The sequence below is a fragment of the Martes martes genome (genome assembly GCF_963455335.1).
Source record: "Martes martes genome assembly, chromosome: 11".
Lineage (NCBI taxonomy): Eukaryota > Metazoa > Chordata > Mammalia > Carnivora > Mustelidae > Martes > Martes martes.
Genome location: NC_137899.1, coordinates 62758406 through 62781052, shown reverse-complemented (window position 1 = coordinate 62781052; position 22647 = coordinate 62758406). Strand labels below are relative to the sequence as shown.

Sequence of the window (22647 nt, the reverse complement as noted above, 5' to 3'; positions counted from 1 at the left end):
AATTTGTTCTACAAATAATAATCACCTCCTTATCTTTTAAAAAAGTATGAGAGACCAATTATCTAAATGAGTTTTTAAAAGGTTAATCTGCCACAAAAGAGTGAAGGGGTGAGTTCTCTCCTTTGCTTAAAAAAACAAAAGGATATTTCCTTAAAATGTGAGCAAATGAAAAGATGGTTTTAATTAAAGAGATATTCTTCATATGCACCTCAGTTCATAGGAAATACAAAGGTGGCATTATATTTTTTAGTATTAACACAATTTATTAACACAATGCCTTTTTTAAAAAGGCAAAAGATAATGCCCTAAACATATTCATCAAATTTAGGGTTGTGGCATTAAATACTTATTTTTCTTCTCCAAATTTCCTGTAAAATGGTTATATAATAAAACTTAAACTTTAAGGAGTAATGATTTTTGTGTTTGTTTCTTAATTATTTTTTACAAACTTACCATGTAGTGTTTTCTGGAATCTCTTCACGTTGACCATGTCTTTTGTCAACTGAAATGTTTTCCCCTCAGTTTCAATAGTGAATTCCCTACAAAGAGAACACATCATTTATTAGGGAAAACATGCATTCCTATGCCTTAATTTAAAGGAGTCTTACCAACTGCTAAACTCTTTTCATTTTAAGTGTAATATAGGTTGGTCAACTTTCCAGATAAAATGGCTGAAGTCAAATTTAAATTATTTCATAAGGAACACCAAATTATTATTTTAACAATGGAACCAAATAGTATTCTGGAAAGCACCCAAAAACGTGACTAGTCTTATAAAATTCCACAAGTGCCTCAATGATTAATTCCTTTGCTTTTGAGATCAAAATAAAGCCAAAACCACTTTTAAAAAAAATTTAGCTTTAAAATAATTACAATAAATTTGTCAGAGATAGGTCTGCTGGCAAAAAGACCACTGTTCCCATTATTGTCCCAAGAAATGCAAAAATGATCAGCTTGTCATCTTATACAAGATAATTTTAAAACTCCCACACTAATTCCAAAATAAACTTTGACACTTATGTTGAAGATCAGCTTAAAGAGGGTTTTTTTTTTTTTTAAGATTTTATTTATTTATTTGACAGAGATCACAAGCAGGCAGAGAGGCAGGTAGAGAGAGAAGGGGAAGCAGGCTCCCCGCTGCACAGGGAGCCCGATGCGGGGCTCGATCCCAGGACCCTTAGATCATGACCTGAGCCGAAGGCAGGGGCTTAACCCACTGAGCCACCCAGGCGCCCCATAGCTTAAAGAAGTTTAATGATTCTGTTTGATATGTCAATATAAAACATTATCCCTCCAAAAATCAGTGACTGCATTATGTTCATATCCTGAGATATGCCCATTCCACTTCTGGTTAGAAGAATTCACCTTTATGAAGTGTTTCATGTAATTATCAAGTGTTTCATGACATGTATTTTAGTTTATTAGGTATTTCCTCCCATTATGATCGGTTTGGATTTGTCTTGGCTCACAAGCAGCTCAGTGGCAGGAAAAGAGAGCCCTCATGTGGTTGTCTTTAAGCCGTGTAGTTGGCACACTTTGTACTGCATTTTGCTAGTTTCTAGCACTAATAATCTCATGCAACATGAGTGGTTTTCACGAATTTCCTCCATTTTTACTATTCTGTCTGAAGTTTGTAAGTGCATTAAAATTCCATTACATAAACATTATCAGATATATTATGTGAGTACAGTCTAGGTGTAGAGTAGGTAACGGTCATTAAAAAAAGCTGAAATTAGCAAAGAGCCATTATTTGAGATTAATTAATAAAGGAAACTGTCATGTTTATGACAAATAATGATATCTAACTAGTGCTCTTACTTGTCCATTTTAATGGCATTTGATGTGTTTTAGCATAAACAGATGTTAATTCTGGGAAGCCAGTATGTTTTAAAATTTTCCTACTGAAATGCACAATCATATCTTCAACTTGTTACAAACATTCATCTTACAAAACTTCCTTTGACAATGTTCTCATGCAACCACCATCGCCCCAAAGCTCCATTTCAATCCCCTCCACTCCCAGTCAACCAGTGATGTGCTTTCTACCACTATAAACTCGAATCATCTTTCCTAGTTTTACATATATATCCTTTGTGTCAGACTTCTTTCACTTTGCCTATTATCTAGGGCCGGATATGAACTATCTCATGGTTTGCATGCCATATTCAGTCTTTTGTATTCTTTGCCCTATTACTTTTTTATTTTTTAAAAAGAGTTTATTTGCAAGAGAGAGAGAGCACAAGCAGGGAAAGTGGCAGAGGGAGAGGGAGAAGAAGACTCCCTGCTGAGAAGGCAGCCTGATGTGGGGCTCAATCCCAGGATGCCCGGGATCATGACCTGAGCCAAAAGCAAACGCTTAACTGACTGAGCCACCCAGGCACCCCTTCTGTGCCTTTTTAAACAACACCTAGAAAGTAATGCAAAACTCAATGGGAGAGCTGTACCAAAAAAAAACAATATAAAAGATTTTACAAATTCACTTAAAAAACTGTATTCTTCAGTTATTAAGTATTCAATAAATGGCAATTAAACCATTCAATAATGTTTGTATCTTCAAACTCCCATTTTGTTTTTGTTTTGTCTGCTTACTCTAACAATTACTGAGAGAAGGGTGTAGAAATCTCTGACTGTAATTGTGGATTTGTCTATTTTTCCTTCCAGTTCCGTCAAGTTTGCTTTATATATTTTCAGGTTGTTTTTAGTTGCATAGAGTTAGAATATGCCTTGATGAACTGATCCCTTTAACATTATGAAATGTAACTGTCCCTGGCAATTTCTCTTGTTCTGAAGTTGACTTTGTCTGATACTAATACAGCCACTCCTGACTCAATGATTAATATTTGTATGGGAAATATCTTTTGATTCTTTTATGTTTAAGCTTATTTGTGTATTACAATTACAGCAAGTTTCCTGTAAATAGCACTTAATTGGGTCTTGATTTTTTTTAACTAGTCTGACAATCAATGGCTATTATTTAGATAATTACATTTCGTATAATTATTGGTACTGCTGAGTTTAAATCTAACATCTCAATAGCTACTTTCTATTTGTCCCATCTTTTCTTTGTTCATTTTTCCCCTTCTCCTGCCTTCTTCTGGAGTATTTTTTATTATTCTATTTTATCTCCCGTAAAAACCGGTTCATTATTTATATCCATTTGGTTTTTGCATGTTTTTCCAGGTAATTGCTCTAGAGTTTACCATATGCACTTTTTCAAATTTATCACAGTCTACCCTCAAAAAGTATGTATGCACCTTACAACAGTATATTCCCAATTCTTTGTTCTCATCCTCTGAGCTGCTGATGGCATACATTTTACTTCTATGTTATAAATTTCACAACATATTGTTATTGTTTTTGCCTAATTTTTTAAAAAAGATTTTATTTATTTATTTGACAGAGAGAGAGAGACACAAGTAGGAAGAGAGTTAGGCAAAGAGAGAGGGGGAAGCAGGCTCCCTGCCAAGCAGAAAGCCTGATGCAGGGCTCAATCCTAGGACCCTGAGATCACGACCTGAGCCGAAGGCAGAGGCTTAACCCACTGAGCCACCAGCGCCCATGCTTAATTTTTTTAATATTTTTTAAGACTTTATTCATTTCAGAGAGAGACAGGTCGTGTGCGTGCACAAGTCGGGGAAGGGACTGAGGGCAAGGGAAAAGCAGGCTCCCCGCTGAGCAGAGAGCCCAACCCCAGGACCCTGAGATTATGATCTGAGCTGAAGGCAGACACTTAACCGACTGAGCCACCCATATGCCTCTGTTTTTGCTTTAAACAGTTCATTACATTTTAAAGAAATTAAGAGATGTCATTTTAAAGAAATTAAAGAAAATGTCATTTATATTCACCTACATACTTAACATTTATAGACCTCCTCAATACAGGTCATGTGTTCATGCTTTTTCATGTTGAGAACTTTTTTTTTTTTAAGTAGGCTTAAAAAAATTCCAGCATGGAATGCAATGTGGGGCTTGAACTCACAACCATGAAATCGTGACCTGAGCTGAGATCAGGAGTCAGACACTTAACTGACTGAGCTACTCGGGCACCCCATTAAGACATTTTTTATTGTTTGTCAGACACAGTAAAATTTTACGTTGTTTAGTACTGAATTTTGTCGTATTCCTTTACAGATCTGTCTCTATTGTTTTTATATTTATGCTTAAAACAATTATAGAGACCACTCCAAAGTTCAAAAAAAGAAGGACTGAGAGAATGTCATTTCTAATTTTTCCTCAGTCACTTCCTTAGACAAATCTCCCCCTCTGAGAAAGTTACGGGGTGGGGGGGAGAGATCATTTCAAATCTATTTCCAGGCTATAATGCCAGAATCTCAGCAAACACAGTTCTTGAAATACTAGAGATAATACTTACCTGCAAAAAATTTCTAGAGAAACTGATCTCACCCTTTCAGAACCTGCAGAGAGGACATAGCTAAGTAACACCCACAAAAAAGTACACATTTTGAGGCGCCTGGCTGGTTCAGTGGTTAAGCCTCTGCCTTCAGCTCAGGTCATGATCTCAGGGTCCTGGTATCGAACCCCACATCCAGCTCTCTGCTCAACAGGAAGCCTGCTTCTCCCTCTCTCTCTGCCTGCCTCTCTGCCTACTTGTGATCTCTGTCAAATAAATAAATAAAATCTTAAAAAAAAAAAAGTACACATCTTAAATCTCACCCTTTTTCATTCAGTAGTTTCTCCATTTCTGTAATGTAACACTCATCACAAACAGCCAGGTACTCCAGCACTAGCTTTGCATCCTTCTTATACGCCTTGCCAATTGCTCCCTTATTGGGTTCAAACTGAACAACATTGACTGTTTTGTAGGAAGTAGTCAAGGAACCAAAAAGCACAGTGAACTGCCGTAGTATTTTGGAAAACGATCTTGAGGACAATCCATCATCGAATTGAAACAACTAGTTCTCTATTGGCATCCTAGATCCCGCTTATAATGACTTCAAGTGTAAGATGAAATAACTACCCACAGAATCATTCAGACAAACCTCACTAAAAGTAAGTAAACACTGTCAACAGAGACTTCTACAAAGTTACAGTGAGATGAAAGGGATATTATCTAACCAGCAACATAACCTGATACACAGCATAATTACCTCTGCTTAGCATTTACTGATTTCTGAAATGTCCCAAACACAACAGGATCTACCTGCTGTCACTGGCCTAGCCCTAAGATGAGTTCATGACCTCACTGCCTGGTAAAGAATGGAAATTTCTTTGCTGATTTACAGACTAAGTGAGCCAAATTATTATTTCATCTACCATAAAATGGCACTCATCTTTTAGTAGAAAAAGTATTCCCTAGGTGCCCTTTATTTAAAGGTGCAGGTATAGAGAAATGTGTTGTGGAGATAGCTGGGAATAACTGGCCAACACCCGGAAAGACATTCAGAGCACTCTTCTGAATATGCTTCTTTCAAAGCATAAATCACACCAAAGTGGGTGTGTCAGATAACAAGAAAGAGACTAGGAAAGGAGCAACTACATGGGTAGAATAATAGGTTTAAATAAGTGCTACCACAATATCCAAAACATCTCAGTTTATCCACAGAATGTGCAGACTTGGATTTATCCATCTTCAAGAAGTTTACACTTTAGACCTGAGTTGCTGAAGCGACCAGAAAGGATATGGGCTCTTTCAGAGGTTTCTCAGCTACAAGTGGGACTTTGGTGGCTCGAGCATGACAAGAAAGGTCATAACAGGAACGATCTGCACATCCGACAATCTCAATCCAGCCCTAAGAAGACATAACAAATAAAAACATTTATTACGCTGGGTTCATTCACAGATACATGCAGATTATAAGGAACTTTCACATACCCAAAGATAATTTATTATAGCATCTCCACTCAACTTTTGTAAATGTTTGAAATGGGAATTGTTCTATACATCAGGCAGCTAACAACGCTATAAAATATAATTCACACATGTACACAAAGTGGTCTTCTTATTTTCTGGGCAGATTTATTTTGCCATATTGTGAATGTGGGATAAACTAACATATTCTAGGATTTAACTACGAAAATAAAATGTGAACTTAGACAAAGTCAGTAGACGTGTTTCAAATTTGAGACCATGATTCAAAATGAATGTGGCAGAAACCTCTACTCTCTTTGGATGAAGTGTCTATTGACCTCACAACCTGACATCAGATGGCTGTGCTAAACACACAGCTCAGCTGGCCATGAACGTGGTCATTTGTGTTCAATTCAGTTTCTTACACAACAAAAGAAATCTCAGTAAAGAGCAGGTAGCATTTAAGTCACAGAATAAAACTTAACAGCAACGCCACCACAGAGATGTTAAAGGCTTATTTTAGTAGATATGTAGTTAGTCCTCATGAATATTTATCTTTTCCCTTTGATCCAAAGAGTATGAAAAATTGCAACCATCACAACTACTAAGCTTTCCAAGCATGTGACCACATGGGGTGCATGGACTAAAGAGGGCAAAGATAAACCTCACAAGCTCAGAAACCCCAACACATAACAACAAAACAGAAATTAAAAGAATGAAACCTAAAATCATGTAACTTGGTCATCTGACATTCACTGAAGATGTCAACATATTTATGTACTAAAAGGTAAAATCACTGAAACACATCTAAGAACAGCAAGCAACAAGCCTAGGATAGTGGTCACCTCTGAGGAAAGAGAAGAAAGGGACGGAGCATTAGTTGTCTCAGTAATATTTTTTTCATTAAAAATATAAAATATGAAGCACATAAAAAGGAAGCGTTCAAGTCTCTTCTTGAATGCAGGGACTGTCTCATTTCTATTTATCAGACTGTTCTACTGATGGAGTACCTCAGATGAGGGAAGGAAGCTCTTTACCTGTTTTATTACCCTGATTTAAGTGAGTGAGAAGCAATTTTCCTTTGTTCTCTCAGGCTGCAATGGAACTTGAATAGGGTTTTGGCATTTCTTTTGCTTTATAAAACATGCTCAGCAAATGGCACCAGTTGTCTACAGTTTGGTAGAACTGAACAATTACAACACCTTATAAAGCAACTAGTTTAACAAAAATCACTACTGTGAGGACTTAAAACAATAAAAGGTCTTTAAAGGAGTTCTCCCCTCTCCTTGAAAGTTCCTATTACCTTCAAGCTTCTGGTTTTGTTTAGTTTCCCAATGACCTTATGTAAAATTTTGTAGCCTAAATCTGTGCTGGGCCCACATTTTTCTTTTTTCAATTTTCTTCTTTAATTTAAAAAAAGAAATGTAGGTACAATTGACATGAAACATTATGTTAGTTCCAGGTATGCAATACAATGATTCAATATTTGTAGATAATATAAAATGAGCACCATAATAAGTCCGGTTAACATCCGGCAACCACACATGGTTCCAGAACTTACAGGACCTACTCTCTTAGCAGTTTTTAAATACACAACGTAGCATTATTAACTACTGTCACCATGATGTTCATCACATCTGGAAGACTGAGGTCCACATTTCTGATTCTCAATACTTAACTACAGCTCACAGTGGCACTCAAAAAAGCATGAGCAGAAATGTCGTAAGGTCTATTAAAGCAATGTAGCACAGTGGTTAAGAGCACGGGCCCAGAGTGAGACAGCCCTGGTTCATACTGCACCTCTACCACTCACTGTGAGACTCAAACAAATTGCTTAACCTCTCAGCACTTCGGTCACCTCAGAAACAGGACCTACGATGAGGATTACACAAGATACTACATATGAAGCATTCAGAATGGAAAGCACAGCCCTTACCAATTATACATGCTGAATGAACAAATGAAAGAAATAAAATGTAATCCAGGCCACATTCAGAATCTCAAGTGAGATAGCAAGAGTCTGTGTCTACTTTAACAAAATTAGAGTCAGAGAAAACTAAGAAAGGGAACTGGTGGGGCACCTGGGTGGCTCAGTGGGTTAAAGCCTCTGCCTTCGGCTCAGGTCACGGTCTCAGGGTCCTGGGATCGAGCCCCACGTCGGGCTCTCTGCTCAGCAGGGAGCCTGCTTCCCCCTCTCTCTCTGCCTGCCTCTCTGCCTACTTGTGATCTCTCTCTCTGTCAAATAAATAAATAAAATCTTTAAAAAAAAAAAAGGGAACTGGTATGGAACAAAGAGAAAAGAAATAATCTTTTCTCACACAAATCTTTTCTCACACAACACAGGAACTATTTTATTTATCTATTTATCTGATGTGCAAATATGAAGAAATTCCAGAAAATTAAAAACATGTAAAGAAATTTATATTCATCTATAACCCAAAAATAACTACTCCCATCATTTTGGCATACATATGTCCAACAAGTCTGTGAGGAAAATCTAGTAACAAGAAAAACCTAACAGATTACAGAAAATCTTTCCTAAATCCACAAAGGAAAATGCGTATGTTTATTTTATTTTTTTTTCTTTTTTAAGATTTTATTTATTTGACAGAGAGAGATCATAAGCAGGCAGAGAGAGAGGCAGAGAGAGGGGGAAGCAGGCTCTCTGCTGAGCAGAGAGCCCAATGTGGGGCTCGATCCCAGGACTCTGAGATCATGACCTGAGCTGAAGGCAGAGGCTTTAACCCACTGAGCCACCCAGGCGCCCCTGAAAATGCATATGTTTAAAACAACATCAGTAATAGCCACTACAAATACCTGCATACCACCACGAACATATACATGCGAGTATGTTTGTAATGCATGTAATACCATTTAGAACAGTGGCTAAAAAACCCATGGGGCTAAGAATGGTTTTTACATTTTTAAAGGGATATAAAAAAGAAAGAGACAACAAGAAGAAACAAAAATCTGCAATGCCTAAAGTATTTTTACTACATTTACTATGGAAAACATTTGCTGATCCCTGATGCAGAGACATGAACAACTTTTGAGGAGGTGTATACAGCTACAAGTTTCACTTTCTACATAATATTCTTCAGAATTACTTTTTGCTTTTTATTTTACAGAAATGAGTCATTTTTTAAAATGACTAATTTTTATTTTTAATTTTTAAAAATGAATCTATTAAAGTCATTTTGAAAACTAAAGAGTGAAACCAAGGGCACATGGGAACAAATGACAAGTCTCTCTAGCACCAACATGAAAGGCCAGGAGGCTCTCAGGCCCCTTGTTCTGGATGCCACCTTGTTCCCACTGCCACCAGGGAAGAAAGCATCTTCTATATCCAATGGCTTTTTTTTTTTTTTAACTTTTTTTTAAATGTTTATTTATGTTTAGTAATCTCTACACCCACTGTGGCGCTCAAACTCACGACCCTAAGATCAAGAGTCACATGCTCCTCTGAGCCAGCCAGGCATCCCTCCTAAACCCAAATGTCTGTCAATCCTAAGCCCCAATATAAATGTTCATGTTTGGGAGCTGCGGGTGGTAAGGTACAGTGAAGCGGTAGCCAGGATGTCTCTGAATTATTATTAAATACATAGAATTTGAGAAAAGGTAGTTCCTAAACAAGAGATCATAACTAGTAGTCTATCACCAAAACCTAACAAATAGCTCTCTAAACAAAGAGCACCATGTCTTTCTTTACTCAGCCCTATCACCATTTCCAACATTTGCTAGGGTCCTTCCTTGTCAAGAAGGAGGCCACACCATCTTAGCTGCACCTGGGGATACTACCCATAACACTACCCATCCCAGAAATGTACACACCAGCACTGCTCCATCACTGACCTTCCCTGTCTCTCTTACTCTGTCTCTGGAAAAGCCATCTAAGTCTACAAAGGGCTCTTGGGACACAAAAGTAACCCCTTCCTTACAAGAGGGCAGAGCACAACTGCTTTTTCCATTTTGCTTTGGAAAAGACCTCTTTTCTCTTTGTTCCACTCTGATAAAACACACAAAATGCAATTTTGAAATCCATGCCTCCTGTGTTAACAGTGTGAAGATCACATGCTAACGACCCTTCCACCTCCTTACATAGGATGTTTTAGACTCAGCATCCCAACAGTCACAGGCATAGTGGGCCATCTCGTTCTCCATGTGCTGGCGGAAGCGGAGTTTATCTGGAGATACTCCAACCTTCGTGAGGTAGAGGTAGATGCGGCCAATGAAGTAGCCTAATACTGAGTTGTTAATCACACCCTAAAAATCAATGAATAAACAAGTAAGTGAATAAATAAGCAAGCAAACATGCAAACAAGCACAGAGGAAGGCAAAAAACACACATTCTTTTGAAGGTCAATGTACCACTTTCGATTTATTCATACTCTACTAAAAAATATTTGACACACAGGGTAAGTTAATTTATCCAGCTTTCAGAACAATCTCAAACACAAAGAATCTGATTGTGGCTATTTTTAAAGGGGTTAATGTCAAGGTAACAAGCTGATTATAACAGAGTTATTCAAAATCTTTCTGCCATACTCACTGATCAGCAAAATTTCAGCCCAATACTTCAGTACTACAGTACTAGAAATGCCATTCATAATAATGACCCTACAGAGGGGCAGATATACTTCCTCTGAATTAACAAAAGTAATAAGACATGTTGAGGGGATTTTAATGTATCCTTATCCCCTGAAGTGTGTGCACCCCAGAGCACACACTAGTACCAGAAGGATCTTAGAAATCATCTAGCCCCAACTACTACCCACTGCAGGGCCCTTCTCTGCAAAATGGCTGGCAAGTTATCACCCAGCCTCAAATGGAATATTTTCAGGGGCAGGAAGTTCATTGTTCCCTGGGGCAATTTATTTCACTACCAGGCAGCAGAGACTATTAGATAAAGTTTCCACTCACTCACTTTTCTAGACAAATGATTAGAGAAATTCTATTCTATGCAAGACTTTAGCCCAACTGTTATGGGTAAGATTAAAATCCAGAGGACTGGCTTTCTGTGAGTCAAAATGTCTCCCCCAAATGGTACATATTGATAAAAGTTGGATTGACAGGGCACAGTTCAGACCAGGATCTTTTTTCCAAGTGCTCTGCTAAATTTTTTTCATGTTAGCCCCCTGGCCTACAAATTGGCAAGTTCAGGTAATTTCCTCCCACTATAATAATAGTGTAGGATAAATACTGTATAAAAAACAAATACTATATAAAAAATAAAATGACTGCTAAAATAAATATTTTGTCATCCAGTACACAGAATTTCCCAAGTGCTGCAGACCCTAAACTGGAACAACCTAAATGAAGTTACCTATGTAATCTTACCTGTTCAACAGCATCTCCTAGGCGCATTTTTCGAGCAGACTGTCCGCTGACTTGGGCTTTTGCTGAATATAAATAAAGGTGGAGGTCTGCCACATTCTGAAACTTGGGATGGTCCTTTTCACTGGGATCTACAAAGTGCTCAATTTCTGCCATTGTGAATTCTCTGGAAGAAAAAAATGTAAGGGATAAAAGTTGCATACTTAACTGTAAAAATTAACAAGGCCCTTCTTTTCAACTTTACTCTACAATGATACAGGCCCTCAGGCGACAGGAATCTCTCATCAGTAAACCAGGAAATTGTTTCCTAAGAGAATGGCAAGGAAAAAAAAAAAAGAAGTTGGATTAAGTTTGTCTGGGTGGCTATTATTCTTAAACATATTAATGAAAACTTTACAACTCACTTGAATAGTATTTTAAATAAATAAATACAATCAAACTTCTCTCAAATATTAACTTCTGTCTAATGACAAAGATTCTTTGCCTGCCCTAATTTTAGTCAGTTTTCTGAAACTCCTCCTAGGCCCATCTGTATACTTCTTTGTAAAATCCAGTTTTAGCAAGAACCCTGATAAGTCAGTTTAACTAGAACCCTCCACCCCAACCCTTGCTATGAGATCACCTCTGCTCTTTTTTGGGTTTGTCATCCACTACCATCCTCCAGTTGGTGTCTGTTTACCCTGGCCTGTCTCCAGAAAGATCCCATTAGGTTGGTTTAGCCAGAATCCCCCTTGCCTTGCCCCTGATGGTCCCTTTTAGTAGTTTTCTAGCCACCGACGCCCTTCACCCCACACCTTGGCTATAAATCCTCTCTTGCCCCTGCTGTATTCAAAACTGAGCCCTATTTTATACTGAGGTCTCTTTTCCCCTACTGCAACAGTCTTGAATAAAATCTGTTTCTATTACCTCAACTACCATCCATCTGTGTTTCCTTCCATACTAGCCATAACAACAAAAGATTATTTTCATTGGAAAATAATTTTTAAAGAACAGACCGATAGTTTTTAAAATTAGGAAAACTTAAGGGAATGTCAGACACAAAAAAGGGATACTGAATAGCGACTTCCAAATAAAGTGGTTTTCCTTAGACCACTAGCAAGTCTTTATAAATATATACTAAATGAAGTTCCCGGTATTTCCTTTTCAAAGGATGGGAAATTAAAAGTGAACTGAAATTATTCTTCAGCTTTTATAGTAGTTTGGTTTCTTTCTTTTTATTGCTCTGAGCAAGTAAATGACTGATAATGGCACCATACAGCTGGCTTCTTTAGAGTAACAGCTTCTTGAATAAAGTGTTATTCAAGGCAGAGGACATAAGACATGAATTGAACAGGCTAGCGTCAAGCTAACTGCATAATGATGAAATAAATACGCATTTAGTAATGGTTTCCCAAAGAGGCCTCTCTGAATGGCAATTAAGTAGCTATTGGGGGAAACGTGTTTTAAGTTAATTTTATGAGTCAAAATCAAGTCTCTCTTCTTTAAACACCTCCCCCACACACATTTACTAGTGCACTTCCACGATTATCTCAGATGTTTCAGAAGTAATGAAAAATTGCTTAAATGGGCCCTTTTTTGGGTTTCTGGAGATATTCCAACATGAATACATGAAATGCATTGCAAAAGAGCTCTGATTTTTGAACTTTAATTTTTAATAGTATTTCTCACTTGGTCCTACAGCACCTATACCTTGTCTTTCAACCACTATCAAACATCTTCCATGTGCACAGAAGTAGGACAGAGACAAAGAAGCCCAATGTCTGTCCTCACATATCTTATAGCTTGGTGGACAGCAAGAGAACATCTAAAATGCAAAGCATATCAAAATATTCTGCCCAGAATCCCAAAATAATCTGCTGCCAAAGTCTTTCCATCTGTTCTGTCAAATAATCCCAGCTCACAGACAGGAGATGGAAATCAACTCTAACAGTGATTCTACCAATGGTCTCTTGTCTTTGAGTTCAGAGACTGTACCTGGACCGTGGAGAACTATAATGACCTATAGTCTAGGAGACAGAACCAGCCAATCACAATAAAAATATTTTTTTAAAAATTACAGATGAACAGTCTAATACTCTCAACCTAAATAGAAGAAATCACAGCCATGCAAAGACTAATCACCTGATATGCCATCAAGAAGACATCACAACACTAAACAAATCCTAGCCCTATCCAAGGAACAAATGCCATGCAGATACTGGCTTATGGAAGAATGAGTGGACTTCTAGTCGGGATCTTACAGATGCATATAACAAAAACCAGCCAGAATCCAGACAGGGTGCTTTAAAGTGAAAGTGTCCAAAATAAAAATGACCAAGGAACCCCCACAGACCTTTCACCAGCTCACTCCTAATCACTCCTCAGCTCTGAGCTACTTTTTCGATTTGCCACTTTCCATTCCACAGGCCCCAGGTTTTGCCTTACTTTGTGGTCCTTTTATAACTTCCAAGAGCTACTCGACATTATATAAATCCTCTCCAAAACACTGACTTTACACAAAGTCAGTCTTACCAGGCTTCCTCAGTATTTTGAAACCATGCTTGAAGACACAACTGGAACAGATGGAAAGCCAAAAAACAGAAGGAAAAAGAGAGACAGAAAAACCCAGACTCCAGGAAGTAAAACAGACTGAAGCCTACAAGTTTTCATTGTTACATTATTATACATTGTTACATTGTTATATTGTTACATTGTTATAGCTGGCTAAAGTTTCTAACCACCTCTTCTTTCCGCATGGAGGCCCAAAGGGAAATTGTTTTGTGCAAGCCCCTTCCTCTGTGCAGTCCCCACTTTCTCGACCAGAAGGCTGAGCCAATCATAGGCCTGAAGAAACAGTTTGGTCAGTATATGGGGCGTTTCCACAGTGGGTGTCAGGGGGACTGACAAGATTAGGCAGGTGCTTTGGGTGCTTTGGTGTAGAGTCAGTGGCTGGGATATGCTATGACTGAAGTCTGTAATTATAGTGAGTAAGAAAAGACAGGAGATGGGTGGGGTGGTGGGGCTGTGGAAAATCCTTCTGGAGTCCAAGATAGTTAAGTTTACCTACGTATCTTATTTTTTATACGGAATTTATAATGCCGAGAGATGATATCAGTAAGAAAACACAGAAATCACAAAAAGCTTAAAATCACAGTAAGTTTCTAAAGAAAACTTAAGTGCCAATATGCCCTCCCACATACGCCTGTATATATCTGGCAAAAGGAGATTATTAGAATAGAGACAAGTGAGCAGATTAGAGTAGACAGAAGCAAGCCTGCTAGCTGGCCTGTTACAGAGGCGCCCCAAGTATCTGGAGGAATGTCAACTGGTTACAGAAACACCCTCGGCCCAACTCCAGTGCTGCTGTTTGCCCTGGACACCCCAGATGATACTCCCCTCCTAACCATCACCTCGTCCCCACCTCACCCTACACTTACATACATCACCACTGCCAGAAAAAATGCCTTGGTTTAGACAATCAAGATCCTGCCATCCTCTAAACATATGACAAACAAGGGGGAAAGATCATTTTGGAGCAGGTGAGAAATGTGATCTATTCTTCACCTTCCTTCCTTTCCTTTCAAGTTCGCATTAGTTACTCACAACTACCTGATGTCCCAGAGATTACAAACATAAACATCATCTTTTGGAGGACAAAACTAAAGACATGGTCATGTAAGAATGAAGCAGATCTGTTTCAACATAGCAAGCTTCCCTTTCCTATTCAATGCTTAGCTCATTCACAAATTTTACTGGAAGAATAATACGGGCAGTACCTGACTCTGATCAGTCCAGATCGAGGGGAGATCTCATTCCTAAAAGAATTTCCAATCTGGGCAGCAGCAAAAGGCAACTTTCCTTGGTTGAACTCCAAAAGTCTCTTGAAATTCAGGAAAATACCCTGTGCAGTTTCTGGTCTCAAGTACCTATAAATTTAAATAAATCAGTCTGTTAGAAGGAAGGAAATTAAGTTTTTCAAAAATGTGAAATTCTAGATACAAAGTCCTAAGTACACTATTTTCATACAAAGCAGTCCATATATACTCTAAAGCAAAGGAGTAAGAAGAGTAGACATTTTCCTTGGTACCAAACATACTCAAGCAAGTGTTAGAGAATGTATCAAGCAACTGGTATGGCAATACTACTATCAGAAATATCATTCTATTTTATCAGTCCAATGAGTCAATGCCACCTCTCTCTTATGGTCCCTAAAACCTGATAAATCATTTACAGGCAGACAACATTTGCAGGCAGACAACAATTCAGATCCTTCTCAAAAGAAGACTCTGCCTAAGTATATGCCTGTTAACCCACCTATAAGAGTGTAACTGTGTGGCTACAAAGAAGCCAGTATGGCCTTACACTCAGCATTAAAGCTCACTCATCACAGTCATCACACCAGGCCAGGCAAATGGCAGGTTTTTCCTATCATTTTCTCCTCTGTGGTATTCCATACTTCCAGCCACAGGTTTCTTCTCTTTTTCTCCATGTTTTAAAGATATAGCTAAGCAAATACACCATGATAGCCATTTTCCTCTTCTCAATTTTACAGAAAATATTCTCTGCAAAAACATCAGTTAAGAAAGCTTTTCCAAGGGCCTACCTCAAATAAATATTTTATGAAAAGAACTTTAAAACAAGGAAAAGATAAAATATAATTGTACCCTCTTCTCACTCTAATATACCAACACCTCATTCTGGAGGTCCTTTCCAGATTTCATCCAAAAGAAGTATAACTACAGTTTATACACATTTTTTTAAAAAGCTGTAAGACTTTTAAATTTCATTTATTTATTTTTAAGTAGACTCTATGCCCAACGTGGGGCCTGAACTCATGAGCCCAAGATCAAGAGCTGCATGCTCCACCATCTGAGCCAGCCAGGCGCTTCTATGTGCATGATTTATAAGTCAAATGTGTAAAATTATGTATTCTTTATTTTTTCAATTTTCTAAATAATCATAAAAATATTTCATATTTAATAGTTACAGTGTAGCCTACCAAAACGATCTACTTTAATTAACTTAACCATCTCAAATTTTTGGATAAATAGTTATTTCTACTTTTAATTTATATGCTCTTGATAAATACACCTTCATAGCTTCCTTTCCTTTTGAATTACCTGCTCAGATAAATTCCCAAGAGTAGGATGACAGGTCAGAGGGCCTCGCCCATTTAATGACTCTCTGTATGTACTGCCAAAATGAAAGGCTCACCTTTGGCCTCGTTCCATAAAATATCCCAAGTCAACACAGTGTGTGACTAAAATAATTCTAGTCATACATTCTGTCACAATTAATTTTTATTATTCTACTTTAGGAAACATAATCTATCTTGCTTCATCTAACAAAAGCCTACCCTCGATTACCTACAATGAGACCATAAGAAAAACATCTGAAGTTATGAAGTGGACTACTTTGGCTAAGTTTGTTAACACTGAGAAGGAATCTATATCTACAAATTCTAGTTCTGGGTCATATTGTATATTGTTCAGCTTTCTTTACTGTGAAAACCACATCTTTTAAATAACACCAAACCTATGTTGTTCTGTATGGTAGGCCACTAGTCAAATGCCTAAATTTAAATTAATTAAAATTAAATACATTTTAAAGTTCAGTTCCTCAGAAGCACTAATGCCATTTCAAGTGCTCAGTAGCCACATGTGGCTAGTGGCTACTATATTGGACAACACAGATTACCGAACATTTATACCATTGCAGAAAGTTCTATTGGATAGTACTGATCTAGACTAAATGGTTTCTAAGTCTCCTTCAGCAATAAGTTCAACGACTTTCAAAACCATTCCTCAACTCTCTCTCCAACCCTGTACAGCTATCACCACCAGATATGATGATCACAGACTTCTATTTATTTTCTGGCAAAAAAATGATCACATACACTAAAAATATATACATATACATATATACACACACACACATATATATATATATTCAGAAAGATTAGAAGGAATAAATTTAAGAATATGTCTGTTTTTATTTCTCCTTAAAATGTTTATCTGTACTTTCTACATACCATTTTTCAAAAATTTTCCTTCATGGCTGACTTGATGTTTACTTTTTATTACAACAATTTTAGTAACTTCATTACATAAAGAGTAAGTGATACATACCCAGGCATGTTTCCTCCAGGCCCAATGAAGGTTTTGAACATTAAGTTAAAAGATACTGGAGGGGAGAGATCATTTCCAGTAATGGGGGATTTTACATTATAGTTCACAAAAAGATCCCCAAGTTCCTGCTGGCCATAGTTATCAAGCTAAAGGATACATAAAGAAAACAATTAACATAAAAGATTGAGAAAAAAACACAGCATAAAAGTATTACATACATAAAACCCATCTACCATTAAAAGTCACCCAAAATAAGAACATCAAAGTTTATCTAACTTTCAAAAAACCCAAATTAAAATCATAACCATTTCACTTTCCGTTTATCAATTTATCATTTACTGTTCTAGAAAAATGGAGTACCTTTCTGGAGCTGACCTAAACTGACAAATTCACCATTTCACAAGGAAAGATAAAGAAAAATATCTCTGGTTCAATTATAACAGTTACAGATTGGTAAGAATCTGAAATCATATAAATTACATTTTTTTAATAGATTTTATTTATTTGTCAGAGAGAGATACAGACCACAAGCAGGGGGAGTGGGAGGCAAACGGAGAAGCAGACTCCCCTCTGAGCAGGAAGCCCAATGTGGGACTCAATCCCAGGACCTGGAATCATGCCCTGAGCCAAGGGCAGACGCTTAACCAACTGAGCCACCTAGGTGCCCCATAAGTAAGTTTTCAAGTTGCATTTTACCACTTTGCATATTTAAGAGTCAGGTACATTTCCCTATTAAATTGTGCATATAACTTTTCTTTGCCACTAGATATTAAGCTCTTGAAGGTAGAAACTGTTTCTTATGCATCTCGGCTTGTTCTAGTGTATTGCACATTTTATATATTGATATTGATATATTTTATATATTGATTGATATTGATATATTTTATATATTGATAACCAATGTGAAACCCTCTAAAATGATGTGACTTCCAATTCAAAAATTTCAAATGACTATGACAAACCATCTAATACTGAAGAATGTTCAAAACTTAAAAAAAGAAATCTCCTAATAGAATTAATTAGATAAATCAACTCAGGACCATAAGAACTGAGGCTCTGGAGTCAGAAAAACCTGGGTAAACTGCCCAATTCTACCACTTACGGATTGTGTGACTCAAGAGTAAGTTCTTATCTAACCTCTCTGAGCCTCAATTTGCTCATCTGTGAAATAGGGAAGCAGCATCTACTTCACCATGAAGAGGTACTATGAAGATTAATTATGTAAAGTACTTAACACAGGGCGTGGCACATAGCATACACGACACCACTAAGTGTCTTGCCAAAATATCCGACTGGACCTCTAGTTCGGACTACCAAATTATAAGTAATATAGAAACAGAGGAACATGTGAAATATCACCAAAATAATGTAATGAGCCAAATCCAGAGAGTAGAAAATACCAAAAAACAAATGTCTCAATTTTTTAAAAAATTTTTAAATGAAAATATAAGGAAAATTAGAGATAAAGAACCTAAAGACTAGAAGAGATTTAAGAAATGTATCAACCACTCACAAAGTATGGACTTTATCTGGAGCCCAATTCAAACAAACAAAAAAAGTGGTTAACATTTAAGATAATGTAATTAAAATGATGTTTCAGATGTACTTCAAAATAATTCTGGAGAAGGTAGGAGAGCAGGGAATGGATTCAACGAAATTTGATAACACTGTAGCAAGTTCATGGGCACATTAGTATTCATTATACTATTTTCTATTTGTATATGTTTTGAATTCTTCATAACAAAAAACTTAAAATTGACTTAAAAGCTGGTCCATCATGCACAGGTGGGTCAGCAAAAATGGACAGAGAAGAAAAACAGTTCTGAGCTACTGAATCCACATAACAGGAATAAAGCTCTTCCTACCACAGAGGGTGAATCAGTTCCTTTTAAAGGAACTATCACACTGTATAAAGCTGAAAAGGAGTCACAGGCACTAACAGGTAGAGAAAGCGATTATTTGCTCAAGCGAACAGATGGGCCTCTGGCCATGAATCCACCAGGGCCATTTCTGAGTACTAAACCACAGTTCCCAACTTTTCACTGAACGTTACACGGACAGCTGCTTGTATGTATATCTAATATAGCAAACCAAAAAACAGACTGCTCTCTGGGGTGCCTGGGTGGTTCAGCTCGTTAGGCATCCAACTCTTGATTTTGGCTCAGGTTATGATCTCAGGGTTGTGAGACCGAACCTTGTTTTGGGATCCTGCACTGGGCTCCATACTGGGAGTGGAGTGTGCTTAAGATTCTCTTTCTCCCTCTCCTTCTGCCCTCCCCTCACCAGCACACTCACCCATTTTCCCTTAAAACAAAAAAACAAACAAAAAAACACAAAATACACAAAAAATGAAAAAAACAGACTGCTCTTCTAAGACCATGAATATGAGACAGAAAGTCAGGGTTCAAACTATAAATGACTTAATGAATCAACTAATTACTTCCTGCTCTGACAACTGACTTGGAAATGAATGAAACTGTTAAGATCAAAGACACATACAAAAGCTTTGTAAGTCTAACATTCAAAATGGGAAACAGTAAATTGGGGGGTAATCAGAAGTGCTTTTCATTTCTTCTTTCTAATAAAGGTCACGCCTTTGGGAAAGAAAGGAAATGAGAAATGAATGTTTGGCTATAATGGTGTCAAAATCCAAAAACTGATTTACTAAATCACGAACAACACTAAAGCAATGAGCTTCTAGCGAAGGATAAAATATACCTCACAAGGACTAAAATAAATTGGCAGATGAGTCAACAGCCAAATTAAGATTTTCTTTTAATTTAAATGAGGAAGGAGAAAATTTCTGAGCTACCGTTAGAAAGCTACATACCACAGAGAAAAATCAGCATATTTTTAGAAAACAAGGCAGCACTGGAAAAGTATCCAGTAAATGCTCATGAGAAAATGCAAAGAGGTAGGGATTCCTACATTCAGCCTCACATATTTATATACTAATATAAAGAAAATATGTATAAATGCACTGGTTTCTGTGTATGTCTGTACAGTTTTGCCCAAGAAAGTAAATAAAATTTAAGAGGTGAGCCTTGGTGGACCTCATGATCAAGCACGGTGTTGGAGAAACGTATTTTGCTTAAATGGATACGTAAGGCGAGAGATCAGCAACATACACACACGGACATGTGCATCTTCCTGAGCAAGAGGTACCATTTTCGTAGTATTTTTTAAAGTGATCTGTGACCCAGAAAAGGGGTAAGAACAACTTCTGATATAGAAGGTATTCCTGCACTTGGTAAAAGTCAGAACAGATTCTCTCCATGGTCTGTCTTTCTTTTTTTTTTTTTTTTTAAGATTATTTATTTATTTGATAGACAGAGATCACAAGTAGGCAGAGAGGCAGGCAGAGAGAGGAAGGGAAGCAGGCTCCCCACTGAGCAGAGAGCCAGATGCGGGGCTCGATCCCAGGACCCTGGAATCATGACCTGAGCTGAAGGCAGAGGCTTTAACCCACTGAGCCACCCAGGCGCCCCAATCTCCATGGTCTTTCTTAAGTCTTCCCTAAACTTTGCCAACTTAAATAGAAATTATAAAACATTGAGTCTATAGGAAAGGCAGGGCCCTGCTCATCAGGTTCTAAGAATAACAGCAGGTAGTCAGGGACAGTGCAACCAGAAGCAGATCAAGTGGCTGATGAGACAGTGTTCACAAGGATAGCTGCCCCCAAATCTCCATATCAAAAATGAAACACTATTCATCCTTAGCCACTTCTCTGGTTTTTGCTATTAAATCCAGAAAATTGGGTTTCCAAGGAGATAGAACCCATTCCATGCCTATTTATACTGAATTGCTAGTTTGGGCTAAAATAAAGTGTTAGCCACAAAAGGTAAAAAGAGAAGAAAATAAAAATACAAAGAGAAACAGAAGGGAAACTCCACTTCCTTACAATCGTGGCCTGGGTCAGCACAATGTGGAATTCAATAGTCATCAAACACTGTACGAAAGACAGTACCTACCTGAGTTGCTGTGATAACATCTCTAAAGTACTCACCTGAGCCAAGACACTTTCCATCTCTGATTTCTTCTCAGCAGAACACTTCTTATCAGACATCAATTTCTGTAAGTGAGCTACAAGAACAGTGTTGGTACATGTCAATTTCAATCAATGGGTAAAAGGACAACGCACTTTGAGTTTCGGTGCTGGAGAGGTAAAAAAAAATGAATCCAAGGATAGTGTTCTCACTTAATACAAATCCCATGGCTGATTTTACAGGGAAAATAATGATAATGTCTTGATCCTTTTGCTGACTTAGAATTTCTAATTATCATATAGAACTTCTTTTTGTTAAATAAGGGACTCAAGCTGTACAGGTGTACCTTCAGTTCCAAACCACCACAATATAGCAAATATTGCACTAAAGCAAGTCAAATGAATGTTTTGGTTTCCCAGTGCATATAAAAGTTGTTTGCCCCATATTGTACTCTATTAAATATACAATAGCATTATATCTTTAAAAAAAAAAGTATACCTTAATTAAAATATTTTTTAAAATTGGGGCACCTGGGTGGCTCAGTTGTTAAGCGTCTGCCTTCAGCTCAGGTCATGATCCCAGGGTTCTGGGATCAAGCCCTGCATCGGACTCCCTGCTCAGCAGAAAGCCTGCTTCTTTCTCTCCCACTTCCCATCTTTGTGTTCATTCTCTCACTGTGTGTCTCTCTGTCAAGTAAATAAATAAAATCTTCAAAAAAATAAAATATTTTAAAAATTAAGTTAAAATTTTGTTGCTAAAAAATGCTAACCATCACCTGAGCTCTTAGAGTCCTAATTACTGATTACTATAAAAAATATAATAATAACAAAAAAGTTTGAAATATTGCAAGAATTACCAAAATTTAAGAGAGACAAAGCGAAAAAAGCTGTTGGAAAAACAGCACAGTCTTTCCACTGCCTGACCCAGGGTTGGCCAATATCTGCACAGCACAGGAAGGTGGAGTGCAATAAAATGAGGTCTGCCTATATGGCAAGATCCGTGCACCTTCCTCTTTAGATGTTATGTCCCCCAAAAATTTTAATAGAAAAGACACAAGAAAAATTTAATCTAAACCCTCTGTTTTGATCAATTTTACTTAGAAGAATATTTATCCGAGATGAAAAACCATACCTTTTAATAGATGGTCAGCACGAAAACACTCTCCATTTTTTACATCTTTCACCATGAAGTCTGCAAATTTGTCTACGTGGCCAGAGGTCCTAAAGTTAACAAACACCAAGCCAGTTTGTCATTTTCATACAAATTAATACATAAACTTTACGTTCTAAGATGATCCCCCTCTATATGTAGTATATCAAGCTTATATCTGTGTATCTGAAAGATGGAAGCTCCCATATATATAATGATGTATCCACAGTGGATAATAATGTAGGCCAGAGAAAATCCTTCC

The 22647-nt window shown here is 37.4% G+C and overlaps 1 protein-coding gene across 1 annotated transcript in view; it reads right to left on the bottom strand.

The window, feature by feature from the left end:
• GARS1 (glycyl-tRNA synthetase 1) overlaps nt 1–22647 on the bottom strand; it is a 45834-nt gene that overhangs the window by 6657 nt on the left and 16530 nt on the right. The window contains exons 5-13 of the mRNA XM_080818320.1: nt 22368–22456; nt 21257–21333; nt 17251–17396; nt 14899–15048; nt 11147–11309; nt 9908–10072; nt 5643–5750; nt 4675–4820; nt 454–539 (exon numbers count right to left, since the gene is read on the bottom strand). Of these exons, the coding sequence (XP_080674446.1) occupies nt 454–539; nt 4675–4820; nt 5643–5750; nt 9908–10072; nt 11147–11309; nt 14899–15048; nt 17251–17396; nt 21257–21333; nt 22368–22456 (1130 nt within the window). The remainder of the gene's footprint in view (nt 1–453; nt 540–4674; nt 4821–5642; nt 5751–9907; nt 10073–11146; nt 11310–14898; nt 15049–17250; nt 17397–21256; nt 21334–22367; nt 22457–22647) is intronic.